Source organism: Calonectris borealis, chromosome 1 (assembly GCF_964195595.1).
Source record: "Calonectris borealis chromosome 1, bCalBor7.hap1.2, whole genome shotgun sequence".
NCBI lineage: Eukaryota > Metazoa > Chordata > Aves > Procellariiformes > Procellariidae > Calonectris > Calonectris borealis.
Window position 1 is genome coordinate 40,995,241 of NC_134312.1, and position 19,839 is coordinate 41,015,079.

Sequence of the window (19,839 nt, forward strand, 5' to 3'; positions counted from 1 at the left end):
TGAATGAGCTCTGACAAAGCTGATATGGCTGGTTGTTTCCTGTGCCAGGAACTACTGTGGAACCCCACCAGGAAGTGTGCTACAGAGCAGGATCACATTACACCCTTGTTTTATGGTTCATTTCACTTACTTAATGCAATTTGAGAACCTGCAAAAAAAGAGCACTCTAAAAAGGGGATGTTTATTGTTTCAAAATATGTCATTTCTTTGACTCAAGTAAGTTGGGTTTTGGGGACACCTGATGTGCCTAATGTAAGGCAAGGCAAATCAGTACGACCATGCAGCAGGTTGTACAGCAAAAGCAAAATGTTTCCATATTCATGAAACGTAAAGAATGATGCAGATGGTTTATATCTGTACACTTTTGCCTGTCTACTTTAGTAAACCAATTGTGCTACGGTGCTACAACAACAACAAAAATCGTAGTAGTTTTCCTTTACTACTCCAAGTAAATTTTAATACAGTAGAGCGGTTTATTAAAATTATGTAGACTAAAAGGGTTGTTTAGTGTTCCAGCTGATTTATAGAGCGTGATAAAACATTCCAAAATCTTTGGAAACAAGGAACATGCTACAGCCTGTGTTTGGTTTGACAAAGCTGTGTTCATATGAAGGAAGAATGTTTAACGTGCTAACTAGATAATGATTCATCAATTCTGGCAGAGGAACTAATTTTTGTTAATGTAGTACTTAAAAATGTGTGGAATGAACAGCTGGATACCACAGTTGTGGCATGCCATATTAAGTCTCTGTCTGTTTTCCCCTACAGTGATCTCAGTATGAACAACATTACTAAGCTGCCCTCAAACCCTGTGCACAATCTCCGCTTCCTGGAAGAGCTGTAAGTATCATTGTATCCTTGACGGGCATAGTCAGCACTAGACACATTCCTGTGTTTGTCTCTCATACTTACTGTGGGAACCAGATAAAACAGTGCAGGAAAGCTGTCAGCCTGACACTTTGGGCACATGCGGAAACACTTAGTTGAAAAAAAACCAATTGCTTGTGATTCTGGAAATGAACTTATAAAAGAGTTACCGTGAGGCTACAGCTTCTCTAAGCAGAGACAGAACCAAACAAATTAAAATTTTTAAACAAGGGCTGTTTAAAAGAGCTGGATTGCTTTTTGGAAATAGTTAAGCAGCAGGATATTAAAAGTTTGAATACTGGCTCATGTTTATTAAAATCGCGAGTAAGGCTATAATCAAAACCAAAACTTGCTGCCTCGTTCTGCCTGTGTCAAGGACAATTGAGTCCACATTTCATGGTATCAAGGCTTCTTGTCCTAATCACTTTTAATCACTGTTTCCTTACTCTTAAATTTAGCATCCCTGAAGGCTGACTGTAAAATGCAGAATCCTGCAAAAAGTTTAGTTACGCTATCTAGTACGTTCACTGAGAGGAAAAAGTACACTGCGAAAACTAGATAATCAAGCACAACGTCAAAAGAGGAATGCTGGTTTGAAGTGATGGTGGCTAACCAAAAGTGAAAAGTATTGTGCATTCACAAGACCTGGATTTGGCAGTGACCCTAGTTATAATGGCCCAGGCTTAAAAGACATTTTCGGCTCCTGAGGAGTGATGGAGACTCTGTAACTGATGCACCGTAGATCTTATGGGAAAAAGCTGGCACTTGCATTTGCATGAGTACCTCTAAAAGTTGATTAAAGGAATTGTCTAGGCATCCAGCCTCTTATGAAACGTGGTTTATAAGCTTTTAAAAGTGAAAGCCTCCTTTTTTTATAGTAAGTTTAGCTGCTAACACACCATAAAATCCACGTAGGATATGCAAAGTCATGGTGCTGCCCTTCTTGCAAAGACACGATCTGTTTAAGCTATGAAATGTGTACAGTCCTCTGCAATTTAGGTGGGTATGGCACTGACAACTTTTGGTGTCCATGCTAATGCTCATTTGAATTTTGCCACCTGGTCTTTTCAGCTGGCATCTATGAAAAAAAAAAGAAAACCATTTTGGTAACGCTAACTTTGAACAATATCCTATTGCAAGCAGGTTTTCCTTTCCTGTCTTATTTTTATAACTGGCAGCATTTGTATTTAGAAAGCATTCTTTCTTTTAATTCTCTCTCTTCCTTTACTTAATTCTTTTACCTGGTTATCATTATCTGTATTGCTGCTGGTGCTTTCAAATAACATATAGATATGGACATAACAAGGAAAGATGTCACACATCAAGTGTTAACAGTATCAAGTGCGTATGAAGTGAATCATGCCACAAAGACCCTGCTTGTGGATTTTTGCATCATGTTCATGTTTGCTTGTCCAATCTCCTGTCAACTGTAATAACCCTACTAAAAGCTTCCAACCCAACGATTTCTCTCCAGCCATTAAAGAAAAGAAGAAAAACAAAAGTTTGGGCTTTTCCTGGAAGGAAATTCTAATACATTAAGCCAAGTTACCTTCATTCTTTCATTTTACGGTCCGAAGTTACATGACCCAAATAGTGAGACTTATGTCGCTGTTTGAGAAACTGTTCAGCAGTCTACTTCATCTTCCTGATCAAGACCTTTGAAAGTGTTCTTACCTTATTCTTGTGTTGGGCCTACTTTTTCCACTGGAAATATTAAACTGTTATCCTTATAACCCTCTGTTCCAAATTAAGTAATTCCAGTCCTTTGTTGCTTTACTATGTTTTGTTTTACATATACGCAGTCAGCTCCTCCATTTGTTTCACACAAACCAATCATTTCCATTTCTCATTAATTGTGATGCTGTTTTGTGAAACCCTTCCAGTTCGTATTCACTTTTCAAATAAGCATAGAAAACTGAAGCCTTTGAAGAGGTGAGGCAACTGAGTACCTCTTCTTAATGCAGATTCAAACCCATTGTGCTGAGAGATTCTTCGGTGTTCAGAGGCATGTAATGCAATTCAGTGTAGTATTACATAGGAAAAGATATAGACAATGGAAAGGGAACTGGATATTCAATTTTGAAGTAGGGTGTAACAGCCATTGTAGTTCCCATGCTCCCCTGTGTTCATTTCTGAGCAGTGATTGTACATATGAAAATTATTTTGCCCATTCAGTCACTGCAACATGATTTTTATTCCCAGCTTACCTAGGAATTCTGTGTTTTGTTTATGTGGCTCAGTTAAAGGGGACTGTTGCAAAATATAACTTGGCCTATAATGCAGACATTGTAAAAATAAGATTTTACGAGATCTTTACACCAAAGCAATGTTTCCATGAAATTAAAATGCATTGTAGAAATGTCTATCTGCTCTTTGAAATACAACAACAACAGGAGCTTAAAATGCATTTTTTAGGATTTTTTGGTATTGAAAAAAGTGTTACTAATCCCTTTATTAGAGGTCTGGTTCAAAATTTGATAAAAGCTAACGATTGATCCATTGAGTTTTAGCTTAGATGTTATGTTCTAGATGTGTGGTTTGGCAATACTGATAAGTCATTACCCCAAAAGAACTGAGATTTTATTAAGACAGTTAAACCAATTGTTTTTACTCCAAAGCAAGGATGTATAAGCCAGGTTTGTTCAGCCAGTTCTGACTTTCTAGGCTGAATCTGATCCACTCTTCCAGCCAAGGTTAGACACCTCTGCAAGCAGCATTCTTTCAATCCTGATGATCATGCCTGGTATTTATCCTTAACCAAAGGCTGTGATCACTGAAGTACAATATATTGAAACTATGCTGTATTTTTGAGGTGCATTGTACTTTGAAAACTGAACTGGTTTAGCTCCTTTTAGGTTAGTTTTGAACAAGATCTTTTATTTGTGAAAATGATGGGCCTTTCAGGCCTAATTTTCTCTTAAAGTGCGTATGATGGAACTCCCACCAAGAAAGAAATATGCTTCGGCTGCTTGATTATCAGCAAGTTGCTCTGCATGAACTTGTACAACACCATTAAGTCAAATGCTTCATTATAAATTAAAAATAACTGCAGATATTTATCAGTATGACTGAGTCCAAGACTCGATCTCATGCGGACTATTTCTAGACGTATGTCATTCTACAGTATGTGTAGAATGACCATATTACTAGAGCAGTAAGTTACAGTAAAGCATGAAAAAAAGTTTTTTTAAAAAGTGTAAAGAATTACCTAGGGTAGGACTCTTACGAGTTTAAGAGTCAACTACATCTGAGTGTAGACATATCATTTTGTGATTAGTAACACTTCAAAGCAGTGCCTGAAACTGTTTTATTTTATAAATTAATGTCTCTATGAAGAGTGAGGAAGAAAGCCAATAATAATTTAAAACTATTTGAATCAGACCTAACTACAAATATCTCCAACTAGATATATCTCCACACATACATACATATGCATATGCATAAATATATGCACACACCCACGCATGCACATATATAAGGCTTTTATTTTAATTTTAAACACAGGAATATTTCACGGATAACCAAAACTCCAAGTGATTTTTAGTACATTGCTAGTTTTCAGCAACTTAAAATAGGTGTTTTAGTAAAACAACAAAAGACTGTTTTATTACAATTATTTTACTTACAGAGTAAGACAGTTCCAAATAACTTCCATTTCACAAAATCAAGCAACAAAGCCATCTTAAATTAATTGCAACCTACATACAGATGCAAGAAAGTTTACTGACACCCGTGTTATTTCTTAAAATAACCTTGAAGGGAATTAAATATATGTACAAAGTTTTTCAGATTGATCACCGTATTATTACAGCGCTTACTCAGGCAGAAGTGCCTTTAAAAGTGCATTTTACTACAATACTGAAGTGCAGAATTACAGAGACAATATAAAACAGACATATTATGTGAATCTCACCATGATTTGTGTGGAAATCCCTTTACACTGCAGAAGTGGTCAAGAGGCCACTGTATACGTGAAAATGAAGCCCTAAATTACCGGGCACAATCCATTACCATCTGTTCTTATTTATTGTTTTCCCTTTACTTCTCTCTCTGTTTGCTCTTTCTTCCTACAAAGAGGATTTCAAAGCCGTTAATGGGAATTAGGTGTTCTTTTCCCCACTGACTTTGAGCCGTGGGACTGAGCTCTCTGGTCATTTACATCTTTGAAAACTGAGAGCATTAGCTCCTGGGGTGTTGTACAGTCTTTATTTTTGTGTTCATGCAGGCTCATTGCGGCTAGCACTGAAAACTGATTGTCTACTTTTTATTATTCTGTAAGCTAGTAGAAAACATGAAAGTCCTGCAGCCATAGTCCAAAACTTTTTGGAGAAAGTGGGGGAATCTTGTAATTTACTTTTTCAATCTTTGGACAGGATGCTTAAATACTAAAATCTTTCCCAAAGATTAATCTGCATAGATTTAAAAACCTCCAAGGCAAAAAAGTAAAAATACCTGCAACTGACATGCACAACAAAAGTAAAAATAGAGTATAATCTAGTGGTCTCAAACTGTCCACACATGCTTCCTTCCGATGTCACTTAAATACCAGTTTTACAGTTCTTGCACAGGAGGTTTTAGTGGAGCTGTTCCTGGTGGAAGCTGGCTTGTGCCACTTCCGTCAGCTAAAGTTTCAAGAACTTTCACAGCTAAATGACTTCGATCCCATAGGTAATTTCAGAGCTGCGCACAATCTAACACGTAAATTGTGAATTCAGTTTCTACACATAAATTGTGAATTTGGTTTCTTCACTTCATACATGCATACGTGTAGAGACAATCCATTCAGACTATGCCACTGTGTTCGATGCGTGGTGTTTGTCAGTATCTGTCACCAGCCAGGCAAGTGGTCCATGGCACATTGTAAATTCTGTTGCTGTAAGACAGACTTTGTTGATAACTCGGCTGTGGCTCCCCAACTTTCCTTTAATACCGCCAGGGAGGCACTCAAAGTCCTGACAGAGGGAAGTGCACCGGTCATCTTGAAATTAACCATACATCGGTAAAACCAGTGAGAAGATGTTTATCTAGTTAATCAGTTGGAAGACATTACAGTAGTTTTCTCCCCTAGTTTTTGCATACAGTTAGCTTGATTTACTAGAAACGAACAAACCCAAACGCAGAAGATTCCTACTGTATGAGATAAAGACTTGTAACCTCTACATTCACAAAACAAGGGCCCTGATGTTCTGGACCTGTCACTGCCTTTGTTGCTGTCCCTTTGATGCCACCAAAGCGAGTAACGACAAAGAACTCTCCCATGTGGATGTGTCAGCCTGGCACCCTCCAAACTGCCCTTTTTGCTGTCTTATCAAGAATGACAAAATGAGGAACAAAAAAAAGAGAAACAACAGAGCAAATGCCTTACTAAATTAGAGCTGCTTGCATTGCTTGTTGAATAGCTTGTGCTGACAGACAATTATTCTGGAAATGTTAATGCAAATTGCACGAAGCAACCTTGACACTGGAACTGCTGTGCATCTGTGGTGTAAAGGGGCAGAAGGGGAGAAGATGGAGGAAGGAAGAAGATAAAAGAGAAGTGAAAATAATAAGATATTCATGCAAGCGGAAACAATAAATGTTCTAGGTTGATATCCAGGAAACCTTGTCAGTGCTGCTGCGTTGCTCTTACTGAGCGTGTGTTGAAGTTTATTTTTGTCTTGTAGCTTGTAAATGCTTTCTGGAACTTGTAATTTATTATCCAGCAATATTCGTTATGACTAGTTTAGAATATCAAAAAAAGTCATAGGAAGAGCTTTTTGTGTTATGCGATCAATACAGATAGTGAAATTATACTTAATTAAACTACAGTGAAACGATGCTTTATTAAATGTGCTATATATCTTTAGATCCTGAGGCAGGATTTTAATTTGTCTTACACATTCTGTGTCTATTGCAGTAGCAAGTAGGCACAAATAATTTCCTTTTTTGTCAGTGGAAGTTCAGCCTGTTTGCAGACTGCTTGATTTCAGTGCAGTGAACACTTCTGATACCTACACTGTTCAATTTTCCACTTGCTTAGGATTACGGGTAATGAATTCAGCCAATGTCGCATTTACATCTAACAGGTTCACAAGCACAGTAAAACCAACTTCTTCTCTCTAAGTTGTTTTTTTTTGAATTTCCAAACAAGAGTAGCAGTAATTTCTCCAGTAATTCTTTGGTGTTGCTTCATTGTACCACTCAGAGAACGGGTAGTAACCTTGAAACTTGGATCTACATAATTTGTGTCCTTTGCCTATCACACAGGAATGACAAAACAGCTAACACATTTTTCATTATTGATAGTTTGATCATGGTGTGTTGTAGTGCAGCCAATTCCTGTTAGTAATGATTATTACTATTATTTCCTACCCTTTCTGGTGATACTGGCACTGCTGGGATAAAACCAAAACCAGCATCAGAAGTGTAAATGACACTTGGAAGACCCAGTTTAGGAAATGTAATGTATATGATCCACCATTTGTTGCTCCATCTTGCTGTAACATTTAAACACTGAGAAAGGAATTTTAACAAATCTAAGATTGTTCTGGGAGTAGTGATTTCATGACAGCATTCTTCAAACACAGAAGTGATGTCTCTTATTGGTGGTATCCTTGGGATCCGCTGCTGGGAATCAGCATGGGATTTCCTGGCTGATGTTGGAGTACCTCCCGACAGTTGGCCTTGCTGCAGTCAGAAGGCTGCCTGGCTGCCTGTTTAACAGAAGGGTGATGTTAGAGCCCTCTAGAACGGCACTGCCTTCTGCAGCGCTTGAGAGCAAAACAGCTTGTTCTCAGCACTGGCCGTGGACAGCTTCAGGAAAGGAGAGATACGTTGTCTTTAGCAGTTATTGGATCACATTCATGCCAGGTGCAGAAAGAGTCTCTGCCTTTTGTAAGTGGAGAAAGAAATAGTGCATTTTAGACCATATCCTTAACTGACAAAAATCTATGATCTGTTTTATCAAAGCCAGCTCAAGATCAAGTACACACTGATTTCATTCCAACTGCTTGAGGTCAGTTGGAGTTATTCCAGTTTACACCCTATGAGAATTTGGCACATGCATTTTAAAAGGCAATTAGGCCCTAAAGCAAGAGCAGACTATGTTATATTTGAATTTCCAACTAAACTGTAAGTAGCAATAAATATAATATACAGCACAATTACGACTTGCACACTCCCCTCCCCTTTTTTAAAGAAAGTAGAGTATCTTTATATTTTCTTCTTTGATCTCTCTGAGCATCAGATTTTTTATTATATCATTTGACCCACATTTCTTTTTATATTGCTATAATGATTACAGTTTTAACATGACAGATTGAAATATAAAAAGATAATTAAAATACAGAGTAACATTTAAATTCCTAGTCTAACAAAGTAATTCCTCAAAAACATTTTGAAATATATATGTTGATATCATCCATTAATTAACTAATAATTAACACAGTAATTAATGACCCATTAATTCATACATTTCTATTGCATTGGCCCAAGAATAATCACTAATAAATATCAAATTAAACTCTTATCTCAAAATTTTAGTTGACTTTGGGTAAGTGCTTGATGAGTATCAAGATTGTCAAAACTTTTTTGATGTTAGAAGCAAGAACATTTCGTGTTACCTATTTATAGATGTATATGTAAGCTGAAGAAAATTATGGTAATAGAAATATATAAATTATATATTGCCTATATATTTATATAGTTGGATTAAATATATGTGTAATTGTGTGCTTGTGTATCTTTGATTAAATTTGACAGGAAACAAAATTGAAGCAAAAGATTCAAGATCGGTAATTCTTCCTTGAACAGAGGCAATTTTTTATATCCAGAACAAGTTGTTTTAGAAGAAGATTTGGAAATTTATGTTTTCGTGTTGTACTTCCATGTTGTTCCTCCACAAACAACCATTTCCTTTATTAGAAATGGAGGTAATAGTTTTAGGATTGGTACTAGTGCTATTGGTACAACTCCTCAGAGAAGAGGTAGATTACTGGCAAATACGATACTGAGGTAGGATGCAAATAAGAATCCTATTTCTACTTGTGTCAGCACAAATTTTTCCACAGACATCAATGAGACTAAGATTTCACCACGGATCTTTATCAGTTATTCAGAACAATTATGGCAGTTGGAGAGGCGGATCAGGCTTTTAAGAAAGACGCTTCAAATTACAAAAGAGAATTTCTTATCTGTACCCAAGGTATTAAAGACACAATCCACGATTACATGAATTTTAATGGAATTTTCTACATGGCATACTAGTGTTTTAGCACCAAATTCGGGAAGGTTAGTACCGCATAGCAGCAGAAGTGTCCCAGCTGTTGGGGTTTTTCACTGTCTCAGGCCTTCTGTGCTTTCAATTTCTATTCACAAAAGCAAAGATTTTTTTCACCAGTCTCTAGATTCTTCTATATAATCCCTTTTCAATTCTGTGTCCGGGGAGTTTGTTAGTTGTAGTATATAATGTAGCAAACAAGGAATTAAACATCAGTTTTCCAAGAAGACAGGCAAATGTAAAACTGACTGAATTGTGACATTATTGATGTTAATCTACTCATCTTTAAACATGTATGTATATATATAACCAAATTCATTATAGCATTCTTTTAGCATGTGCAGTCTTTGCTCTCATTCCTTAAATAAAATCAGCAAACCAGTTAGCGAACAGAAGTAAAATGCAGAGTCAAAGGGACATCAAGGCAAGATAGTAGTTCACTATTATTTTTGTAGAAATTGTATTCACAATTATTTTTGTAGAAATGCCTCAGTATCTTTGCACAGTTGAAGGGTGATTTTAGATTGCACTCACAATTACATTCTGTATACGATATTGCAGTACATGTGGACTGATCAAATATAATGCAACACAAGTGACGCAATGATATATAACCTAATCTGTATTAAAGGGCCTGCACTGGCACTAGTGTAGAAACATTGAGTCACTCTGGTATTGCTATTATAGTTTACTGGCATAATAATGAGAGTCCAATATATTTATCATAAATTTGAGTGTAATGAACTTCTACTTAACTGTATCTGTTCTGAAACAGAATTACAACAGATTTCACTGGATTTTCACTTCTTAATAGTGGAGCTTGACTCCTTTTACACTGCTTATTTCTGTCATATGTTGAGCCACACCAAGATCCAGAGTGCCGTCTATTCTTCTACATTTCAGCACCTTGCAAGATTTGATCAGTAACTTGTTCCAGAAAATTCCATTGTGCTAATCCTGTTAGAACACGGCATGAATATTAATCAATGTAAACATACACTTTTTCCCAAGGAGACTATTATCTTCCTTTCATGTCCTTCCTATGGGTTTGATACTACTAGATTTTGAAATACACTTTACAGGTGCTTGTTCAGCATTTGCTGGACTGAATCTTACTCAAGCAAAGAAGAAAAGCAGCCACTACCCATATCGTACTGTCACTGTCTGCTGCAGACAATGAGGAGTAGCTGGGTTAGATTTGCCACAGCTTCTTTCCACAGGTAGTGGAGAGGTGCTTTCTATATTAAATGCCACAGTTTGTTAGCTATGGAGAGAAAAGTTTTTAGTGTTTCAAGTTCACCTTCCATCCCAGCAGATAATGAGGGGACGCTTGGTACCAGGCAAGGCTTGCCCTGATGCAGAAAACATCACGCACAAAGCAGTTTTGAGTTGGCGAAGAAAAATTATTGTACTAGAACCATAAAGGAAATAGTGGACTGTGCTCAGTCACAACTTCATGTTTATTTGCTTCTTTCTGAAGAATGAAGTTTTTCTTTTCAGACACGAGCAAGAATCAGAGGAAAACAAAAAAAAGTTTCCGATCATTTTCAGAGCTTTCTGTGGGTGTCGCATTGGTTGTCTTGTCTTTGGGAATGTTCTCCTGACTTGATGACCACCATTTCTCAGAACTATGACACTGCAGGAGAGGTCAGAATACACCGAAGGGGTAAACAGATGGGAAGCACTCAAAGGAGACCCCAGCACACCTTTTCTTAGATCCGACCATAGGCCATGAACCTGACCTGCAGCACTGCAGCTATTCCAACAGTGAGCAGAGATTGCCAGCTGGGCTGAACTGCATTGAAAGATATTGTATAAATTGCTGCCATTTGAAAGGATGGAGGCAACATGCTTTTCTCTCAGCTCATTTATTTTACATCTTTTAGAAAGAAACATGCAGTAGTATAAAAACTTAGCCTATGCTTAAGCCAAAAGTACCCGGGTATCTTGACAGTGGCAAGTAGCAGGTACTGAGGGAAGCATGTGGTAACACTTCCCCATAAACTTTTCCAGCCTCCATTAATTTGCAAGATTATATGAAGCAGCATAAATGAAATCTAGTTCTAAAATAATATAGCTCCAAAAATATGATCCAAAATCAGTAATGCTGTGTACTTTTGATTACTTTTTAATTTAAGAGATATGATATATTTGAGCCTGAATGTACTTAATGAGATATTTCTAAAATAATGTCAGAAATGCTGGAAATAAAAGAATTAACTTTTAAAAAATGAAATTCAAAGTTATTCAAACAATAGAAGCCAGCCATTTGGTTATGTAAGCACTATAAACAAGCTAGTTCATTCTTGCTCTCAGAAATCATTAACTAAATGCTGAACTACAGAGAGAGATAGTATGTCCATCCTCATCTGTTCAGGGATATTTACCCATCCAGACTAAAATCACTACCCAAAGTCCATCCAAAGTTCAGTAAAATGCTGGGCAGCTTCCCTCAAATAATTTTGGAAGGGAAAACAAAATTCCTGAAGTGGAGAAGTGTAAACCCTGATAGATACTTGATAGGTACCGTAGTGTCAACAAGGGGATTCATTTTCCCCTATGCCAAGACTGAGAATAGAAACACAGAAATAGCAGGAAAAAAACGCAAGGAAAGCATTAAAAATGGTCAGGAACAAATAAGCCAAACTTAATGAGCTTTGCAGCATGCCTTAAAGAACTGGTGTGCTAACTTTCATCCAAGAATATTGAAAGAATTAGACAATGATCCCTATGAATCATTTTTGCTGATTTTCAGCAAATGCCACAGTGCTGGGGAATTCCGAAGGGCTGGGAAGATGCTACTGTTGTGCCAGTGTTGAGAAGCGGTCTCATGGAGCATCGTTGGAATAGATAGGTGGTTTGCCTGAAGTCTGTTCCACAGAAAATCATGAAAAGGGCGTAATGAGAAAGAATTTAATATGGTGACTAAAGGTCGGACAACATCATTACGTAGAAAATAATTGTCACCAGGTGTCTGCCTTTTCTGACACTGTCAGTTTGCTTGGTGAGAGAACTACATGGACATACATGTGTTTTGGCATTTGTGCCTCTGCATAAGCAGAGGAGTATCATATAAGGTAGTATTAATCACTGTCTGCAAAATTAGAGAGCTCTTCCCAAACTGAAAAATATTCAAAGCAGAACTTCAAGAATGACCTGAGGTTTGAAAAACTCATAAGGAGTAAATGCAGAAGCTGTGTCTACCAAAAAGAACATTAACACGTGGTTTCATCTGTCTAAATTGTTTGTACAAGACATATTTAATAATTGAGAAGTTGTGATCTAAAAGGAAAAGAAGCAGAATATAAAACAAGGGTTGGAATCTGAAACAAAAAAAAAGAGAAGAGGAAAAAGTTACATGTCAGTTTAACAGTGCAGGTAACTATCGCTCAGAACAGCTTAGGAACATGGCTCAGCACCCCTTGCTTACAACTGTCTGTCAGCTTAGGATATTCCTCTAAAAGGTGTTGGAGCTGGGGCCATGCGGAGGGGTCAGGCTCCTAGTGTGGTATATTGTGGGTGGCCAGATGATCCAAATGGAGCTTACAGTCAGAATGACAACAGTTTACTCTGAAAAAATCTTCTCTTGAAGACAGTTTGGCAGAAAACCTGGCCACAAAAGGAAACAGGGAAAAAGTTACATGGAAATGTTTTAGCAATCAGAGACTAGCTCAAATACAGCCCAATGCAGTTCAGTCTCACTAAAACCATCCTGAATGTCAGTGAGACGTGTAGCATGTAAATGTATAGGTGTGTCTCTGTGCTTAGGTCTTTCTTTCTAAATATATTAGATATACATTAGAGGTACCCTAAAAATGTCTTTAAAGTTATGACAGTCCATTTTCAAAAAATGCCAAACAAAGGTTACCACAGAAAGCCATGATGATGCTCTGAAGCTGGGAAAAGTATTACACATTGAAACAAAACTTTAAAGCTGCATAGTGTCCCAATTAAATTGCCACAGTCCTGCATTTGGAACAGGGAGGAGCATGCTTGGTAATTGCCAGAGTCCTTCTCCAGGAGCTCTTAAACAGGTCTGATTTTCTCAACTAGCCCATTTTATGAAGAGTATTCCAGTTCAAACAGGTGGTATGAACATGCAGTGTGTTTGGCAGTTTGCACTGCAACAATTATGAAAATTGCTGCAACACAGCCACTCTTAAGAAGGGATGGTGACCTGACAGAGCACCAGCTTGAGTCTTTAGACATGTGGGTTTAGCCCTCTGCTCTTTATCAAGCTTTCCATATGATGCTGAAAGCAGTAACTTAACAGCTGCTTACAAGTGAAAACCTCCATACCTGTTCCTACTTTTTTTCCAGTAAAGTTTTGCAGACTCCTCACTTTCTGGTTCATGCCAGGCTCATGTCCAGACTCATGTCCAGTCGTGTCATTAAAATAACAGAGCAAAAGGGTGCTGTGGGGTTGAAGCAGTCTTTAGTGTTTCCAAAAAATCGTATCATAAACTAAGATCAGCATTAGATAGGTCCTGAGCCTCTACTAGTCAGTAATCCACAAATGGCATTTACTTTCAGGGACCCAGCCTAACCTAGCACACACCTGCTTGATCCAGCAACAACCCAAAAGTCATTGCCATTTTTGTTCAGAATGAAAGCTGAAGCTGGAGAAGCCCCTCACACATCTGAAAAAAAATAGACTCAACCTGTTGAGTGTCTTACTTTGGAGCAAGAGTGAGCCAGGTTTGGTTCACTCATCTGCCTGCAGGAATTCAGGAGCATGTGCCCAATTCTCAGATGTCTGAACATCAGACTCCAGTGTACTCCAAAGTGAGACAAGCTCAGCAGCTCTGTCTGAAGCTCAGCGCCACTGCAGGGCACAATTAAATTCATTGAACAGAGAGAGGAAGAGACACTTGCTCAGAGTTACAGGTCACATCGCCCAGCAGGTGTGTGTGTGCAGGGAAGAGCCTTTTCCACAAATTGAAAATGCCTGAAAAGTCTTTGGAGCTGGGATCTAGAATCCTGTTTTTGTTCTTTATGGCCCAATTTTTATTTTTATTTTCTATATGAAGGAGAGATCTAAAGAGGAGGTGTGCTCAGGACCCTGTAGTTAGCTTGGGGCAACTAAACTCCAAAGGAAGACAACATTTAAGGGCCAATCGGTGCTGTATCTTTGGGACTGCAGTCATAAGCACCTGGCCTTTTCCATGAACCTTCAGTGCTGTACGTTCCTCTCTGGCAGCTTGGTACCTAAGGCATTTTCTGGATCTAGTCCTGTGGTCTTCCCTAAGGAGTCAGAGGCCAAATCAAATGTCAATTCTGTTATCAAATCAGCTGGTCTATGGTAACTGTCTGCAATTTTGGTGTGCAGTATCTTAGTTGATGGGAATTATCAATTCCACTTGGCTTAACATGGTCTGCAAATAGAAGAGGGTTACATCATATCAATCCACATTTGTTGCCAGCTAAGAGCAGACACTATGGCTCTACTGACACAGAATGACTTGACTGGGAATCTGACCCCTACCAGTCAGTTTTCCAGCTAGGGTACAGGTATCATAGCACATTCATGCTGAACTGAGATGTCAGGAGGCTAAATGCAAGGTGCTCTCGATTTGCACTGATGGGGAATATAGGAATGCCATTATTTCTCATCAAGTACATGATCTCTTTCCTAGGCATAAACCTTACAGAATGCATTCTTTTTTTGTCAGTGTAACACGCTTTACAGAGGTATTTGCTGTACTTACCTAGATCTGTAAAATACTTTCATGCGTTCTGAGAAGGAAGATGCAATAGAAGTAGGGAAAAAAGCCCTACAAATTTTAGCAAATACACTTTATGCCAACCTATTACACATCTGCTCACAGGGAAAACTATGATTCCACCAGTACAGCAGTTTTATGTGTAGTTATTTTTAAATGAACTGTGGTCATTATTATGTGGATATATTTTGATATTAGTGTAAATGAGTTAAATGTGCACAGACATCATAAATGGATAATTCCAAAAGTGCGTGCCTGTGAATCCAATTATTCTAATTGTTGTCAGTATATCTGTATTTTAGTTGTTGAGATTGCTTTAATCCTTAAAAAGAACAATATGAAGAATTAGATGTGCATTCTAAACCATAAGCTCAGTTTGCAATGAAATTGCATTTTTGTCTCTGCAGTCCAGCTGTCAGTAAATCAACTGTACAGTTAAGGGCTTCTCTTTTTTTTTTGCTTTTAAAAGTGTATTAATGACAAAACAAGGCTCTTAAACTACTGCCTCTGGCATCAGTCGCTCAAACATAGCTGTATTGCACTTTTTAACAACCAAATTAATTCCACATGAAGAGAAAAAGTATTCACTCTCTTTCTTTTCCTTTTTCAAAATTTGCAGACGTCTTGCAGGAAATGGCTTGACATACATTCCTAAGGGAGCATTTGCTGGCCTTTTCAGTCTTAAAGTGCTGTAAGTAAACTGTGTGTCGTTTGATATATTTCTGATTTCCTAAATGCTCCAGGGAACTAATTAACCAGTGAAGTTTTGATCAAGTAAATTACCTATTTTGATCAGCTCATTTTGAACAATTCAACTGAAGTGAAGATACATATGAACATCATTAAATCTTTGTTTTTTCATATAGAAAATATCCTAAACACAAAGGTTGGAAAACATTAATGGCATTCTAAATACAACTTGCTCATCAAGTAGATGTCTCTGTACAATATCAAAGGTAAAAATTGGTTCAGTAATAGTTTCTTTAATTGTCTCAAAAGTTCTGATTTCAAGTCTAAAACTTTTAGTGGACTTTTCATGATCACACAAAACTGGAGATAAATTGCCTTTTCCTTTTCTTGAGAGCCGGGGGGAAACACCATTATTGTAGAACACCATGTAATTTAAAGTGCAGTTCATATTTCATATCTTGTTCTTTGTGATGTAATTACTATAAGATAAATTATAAAAAATATGACAAAACCCTGTATATTTGGTGTAATAAGACAGTACATACATTTACTAAAATTATTAGCAGGCCATATCTCACAATATTTATACTAGAGGGGATCTTTGCCTATGTAAAGTTCACAGAAACTGTATTATTAGCAAGAATGCCAACCTCCTAGGCAGCATCAAGCCAAGCCAGATGCTACTGTAAGAGTATACAAAGCTCTACTGAAAAAACACCTAAGTGGGAAAGAAGTATGAAGAGTTTCCCACTCCATCTACTCTTAAGTTGGCCAGCTGTAGCGCTTGTTGGCTTAAGGAGATTTAGGCCTGCCAAAAATGATTTCATTTACAATGTCCCATCGAGTATGCCTCATTTTGAAGGCAGCATGTACTACTTCAGTTTTATCCACATAGAATGCTTTTATATATGTAGGAGTTGGTCCAAACAAGGATATTAGGCCATATTCAAAGGGAGGAAAAGACTATTTTGGAATGAAAAGTGATTTTTCAATCTTTGCAAGGTAAATGATGTGATGTTTCAGAAAAGAGATTTGTCAGGTCATTGCTGGCAATCTTCTCAATTTTCTTTGAGAAAATTGATTTCATTGGGAAAAATTAAGCAGTTTTTACAGAGATAAAATTTTGTTCCAACTAAATCATAATCTCCTCATACAGTTAAAAGTTCTGTTTGCCATAGTAGCATTTTGCTGAATAAGATTTCAAGAGTCAATCCTTCACAGCTTTATCAGAATAAGAAACTGAAGCACTTCAGAAGGAAAACAAAATCAGTACATGAGGGTGACCGTTTCAGAATCACTGGAGGCAATTAGGAGCTCAAGCCCTATAGAAAGCAAATCAGATTTATTCTTTTAACTTCCTCAGCTGCTTTGAAAATCCTGCTCAAAGCTGATGTGTAGCTGTTCACAAAGCTAATACGTTACAGATATTTGTTTGCTTAGAACTGGCATTTGACAGGGGCAGGGGAGCAGAGTATTTGTGTAGCTTTCCTTTGTTTGTAATCTTGAAGTAGAACAAGTACAAAGGAGGTAAGCTTGGAAGAAAATTTAAAATAGAAAGAAATTATCTTTGCTGTGTTGATTCTGGTTTTTGTGCTACTCAAAATGTAGGATGCTGCAGAATAACCAACTACGACAGGTTCCTACTGAAGCACTCCAGAACTTGCGCAGCCTTCAGTCCCTGTGAGTATACTTGATAAATCAACTTGTAACCTTGCATGAACAATAATATACGATTACCTATTAATTACCTGTTAATATCACTTAATAATGTGCTGAATCAACTTTTTCATTTAACTCTCTTTGAGCTGCTTTTCAAGAGAATTGTACTCTCAATTAAACATCAAAAGTGACTGATTTCATTCCAGTAATTTCATGACACCAGCAGTTTCTTTGCAGCGTTATAAACTGGTTCACCGTCTGAGAAGACACTCCTTGCCCTGCAATGCTTTGTGTCTGTCAAGAAGAATATGGTCCCTTAAGCACTGGTCTTTCCCATGGTTTCTTGTTAAGATTCTTTACAGGGGAAAAGAAAGAATCCCAAATGACTCCCTTGTTTTTTTTCATTTGGTATAATTTTTTTCTTTTTAAGCAGTATGGAAAACACTATTAACTCATGAAACAAAGTGTACTAGAGGATGCTTAATTATATTCTGTGCTTCAGGCAGGTCTCCGTATTTATAGTTCTTGACTGTGCTGTGCTGACTCAGTCCACGAGCTTCAGTTTTAACAGAACTCCTGCCAGAACTGCTAGACCAGGAGTGAGGATTGGCTGCTTCGTGGTATGAATGAAATTATTTTGATGTGCTTCTGCCCCATAACATAAGGATGGTTGTACTAGATTGTGCTAAAAGCTGACTTAGCCCAGTATCCAGTCTTCAACAGCAGATGCCAAAGGAAAACTAGAAGGTCAGGAAAAGAATATAATAATACTCCTTTGGTAAACTGTCCCAGCTGCTGGAGGTTGGCACTCAGGGACTCACTGAGCCTATTGTGGCTTCTTTGAATTTAATAGCTCTTGAAGAATTTTCTTCTGTGAGTTTGTACAATTGCTTTTGAGCCAATATAACACTCATGATTTTTTGCGGCAGCCTATCTGCTGATCAGCTAACCCTGTGTAGCATGGTGAAGTACCTTCTGTTATTTACTTGGAACTTCCCACAACATTTGATGCCCCCTAAGTGCAGCATCAGGAGGAAGTGGAAACAGCAGATCCTTATTGATGTATGCCAGATTTTATAGACCTCTGTTGTATCTCCATTAGTCATGTTTTTCAGACATAGGCTGTTAGGTTTCTCATGTGGGAGCTATTCCTTTCCCCTGGGTCATCCCTGTCACTCTTACTGAACTTTTTCTCAGTTCTCATATATTTGATTTGAGATGAGTCAAGGAGGGATCAGACCTGCACAGCATATTTAAAGTGTTTGCACACCATGGATATATAGAGGGGAATTATGGGTGCTTTTTTGTTCGCTTTCCTACTAACTACCCAAACTTTGTTTTGCTTAATTTTTTTAACCTTTACTGAACACTGAGCTGTTATTTTCATACTTATTACAACTGCGGAACCTCTTTCTAGCATGTTAGTAGCTACTCAAGAGTTTGTCATGTAACGTTTGAATTGCCTTTTCCGTAAGTGCCTCACTTGACACCAATCTATACCAAAATTCATCTCCCATGTTCTTGTTCAGTCAATTGAGTGTCATGAGTTCCTTCTGCTGCACTTGCAGTTCATATTTTGCAACCACAAGGCCACTCTTCCTGTCTCAACGCAGGATGCAGTAAGTAGAGTATGTTTCTGAATTATCCACAGAATTCCATTGTCACCTGATATTAAAAAAAAGACTAAACTTTCTGATTTGGAATGTGCAGCATAAAATACCTAGATGATTGAAGATAGGCAGGCAGGTTCTTTGGACAGAGGAAAATGTCAACTGACTCTTCTCTGTGCTTTAGTTGACCACCTTATATTTTCACAGAATTACTTTGAAATACAATTATTTTCCTAAATAGTTCCAAGATCCAAATGTGGATTTCAATCTGGAAGTTCAAATAACTATCACAAAAAATGTTGCTACAGTGTGCACTGATCACCAACGTCACTGGTAAAAGTCTAGCGATGACAAGGATAGAGTGCCCATCCAGTCTGGTTAGAGTTAAGATGTATTGGTTGAGAAATGTACTGTGTTGAACGTGCTCTTCTTTTTTTGTGTATAAAGGAGTTCCACCAGAAGGTTAACATCTTTTGCATATATTCAATTCAGCCAAAATCTGAAGAACAGAATTAATGAAATTAATTGATTTTCAGCAAAATTATGTCATCTGTGTATAACTTACCACTACACAGACACACATTATACTGTATTAGCTCCCAGGTTCTTACGTCCGTCTTGAACAACATTTACCTCCTTAATATACAAAGCATTCGTTAAGGTTTCTAAAGGTGAAACAGCCCTAAGAATTAATTATCTTATAATTGTTATTTGGTCAGTACCTTTTTTCTTTATTGACCAGACACAGACTGAAATATCTCAGCCATATACTTTTGAGGTTGCAGTTCTTTCCTTTGATCTTTGAAAAAGTCATGAGAAAATGCTGGTCTAGTGACTATATTAGATTTTCTTTCTGCTAAACAAACAAAAAAAATCTTGCTGAGATCACATCACTCTATACACATTCTGGACCAAAACACGATAAGCCAAGCAAACAAGAGTTCCTTTGTTGCTCTGAAAGAGACTGTTGAATTTTCAGCACAGTTTCTAAACAAAATGACAGTCTCACTCAGGCTTTGTTGCAAATATATTT

At 37.5% G+C, this 19,839-nt stretch overlaps 1 protein-coding gene across 1 annotated transcript in view; it reads left to right on the forward strand.

The window, feature by feature from the left end:
- LGR5 (leucine rich repeat containing G protein-coupled receptor 5) overlaps positions 1–19,839 on the forward strand; it is an 88,715-nt gene that overhangs the window by 36,142 nt on the left and 32,734 nt on the right. The window contains exons 2-4 of the mRNA XM_075149899.1: positions 769–840; positions 15,467–15,538; positions 17,146–17,217. Of these exons, the coding sequence (XP_075006000.1) occupies positions 769–840; positions 15,467–15,538; positions 17,146–17,217 (216 nt within the window). The remainder of the gene's footprint in view (positions 1–768; positions 841–15,466; positions 15,539–17,145; positions 17,218–19,839) is intronic.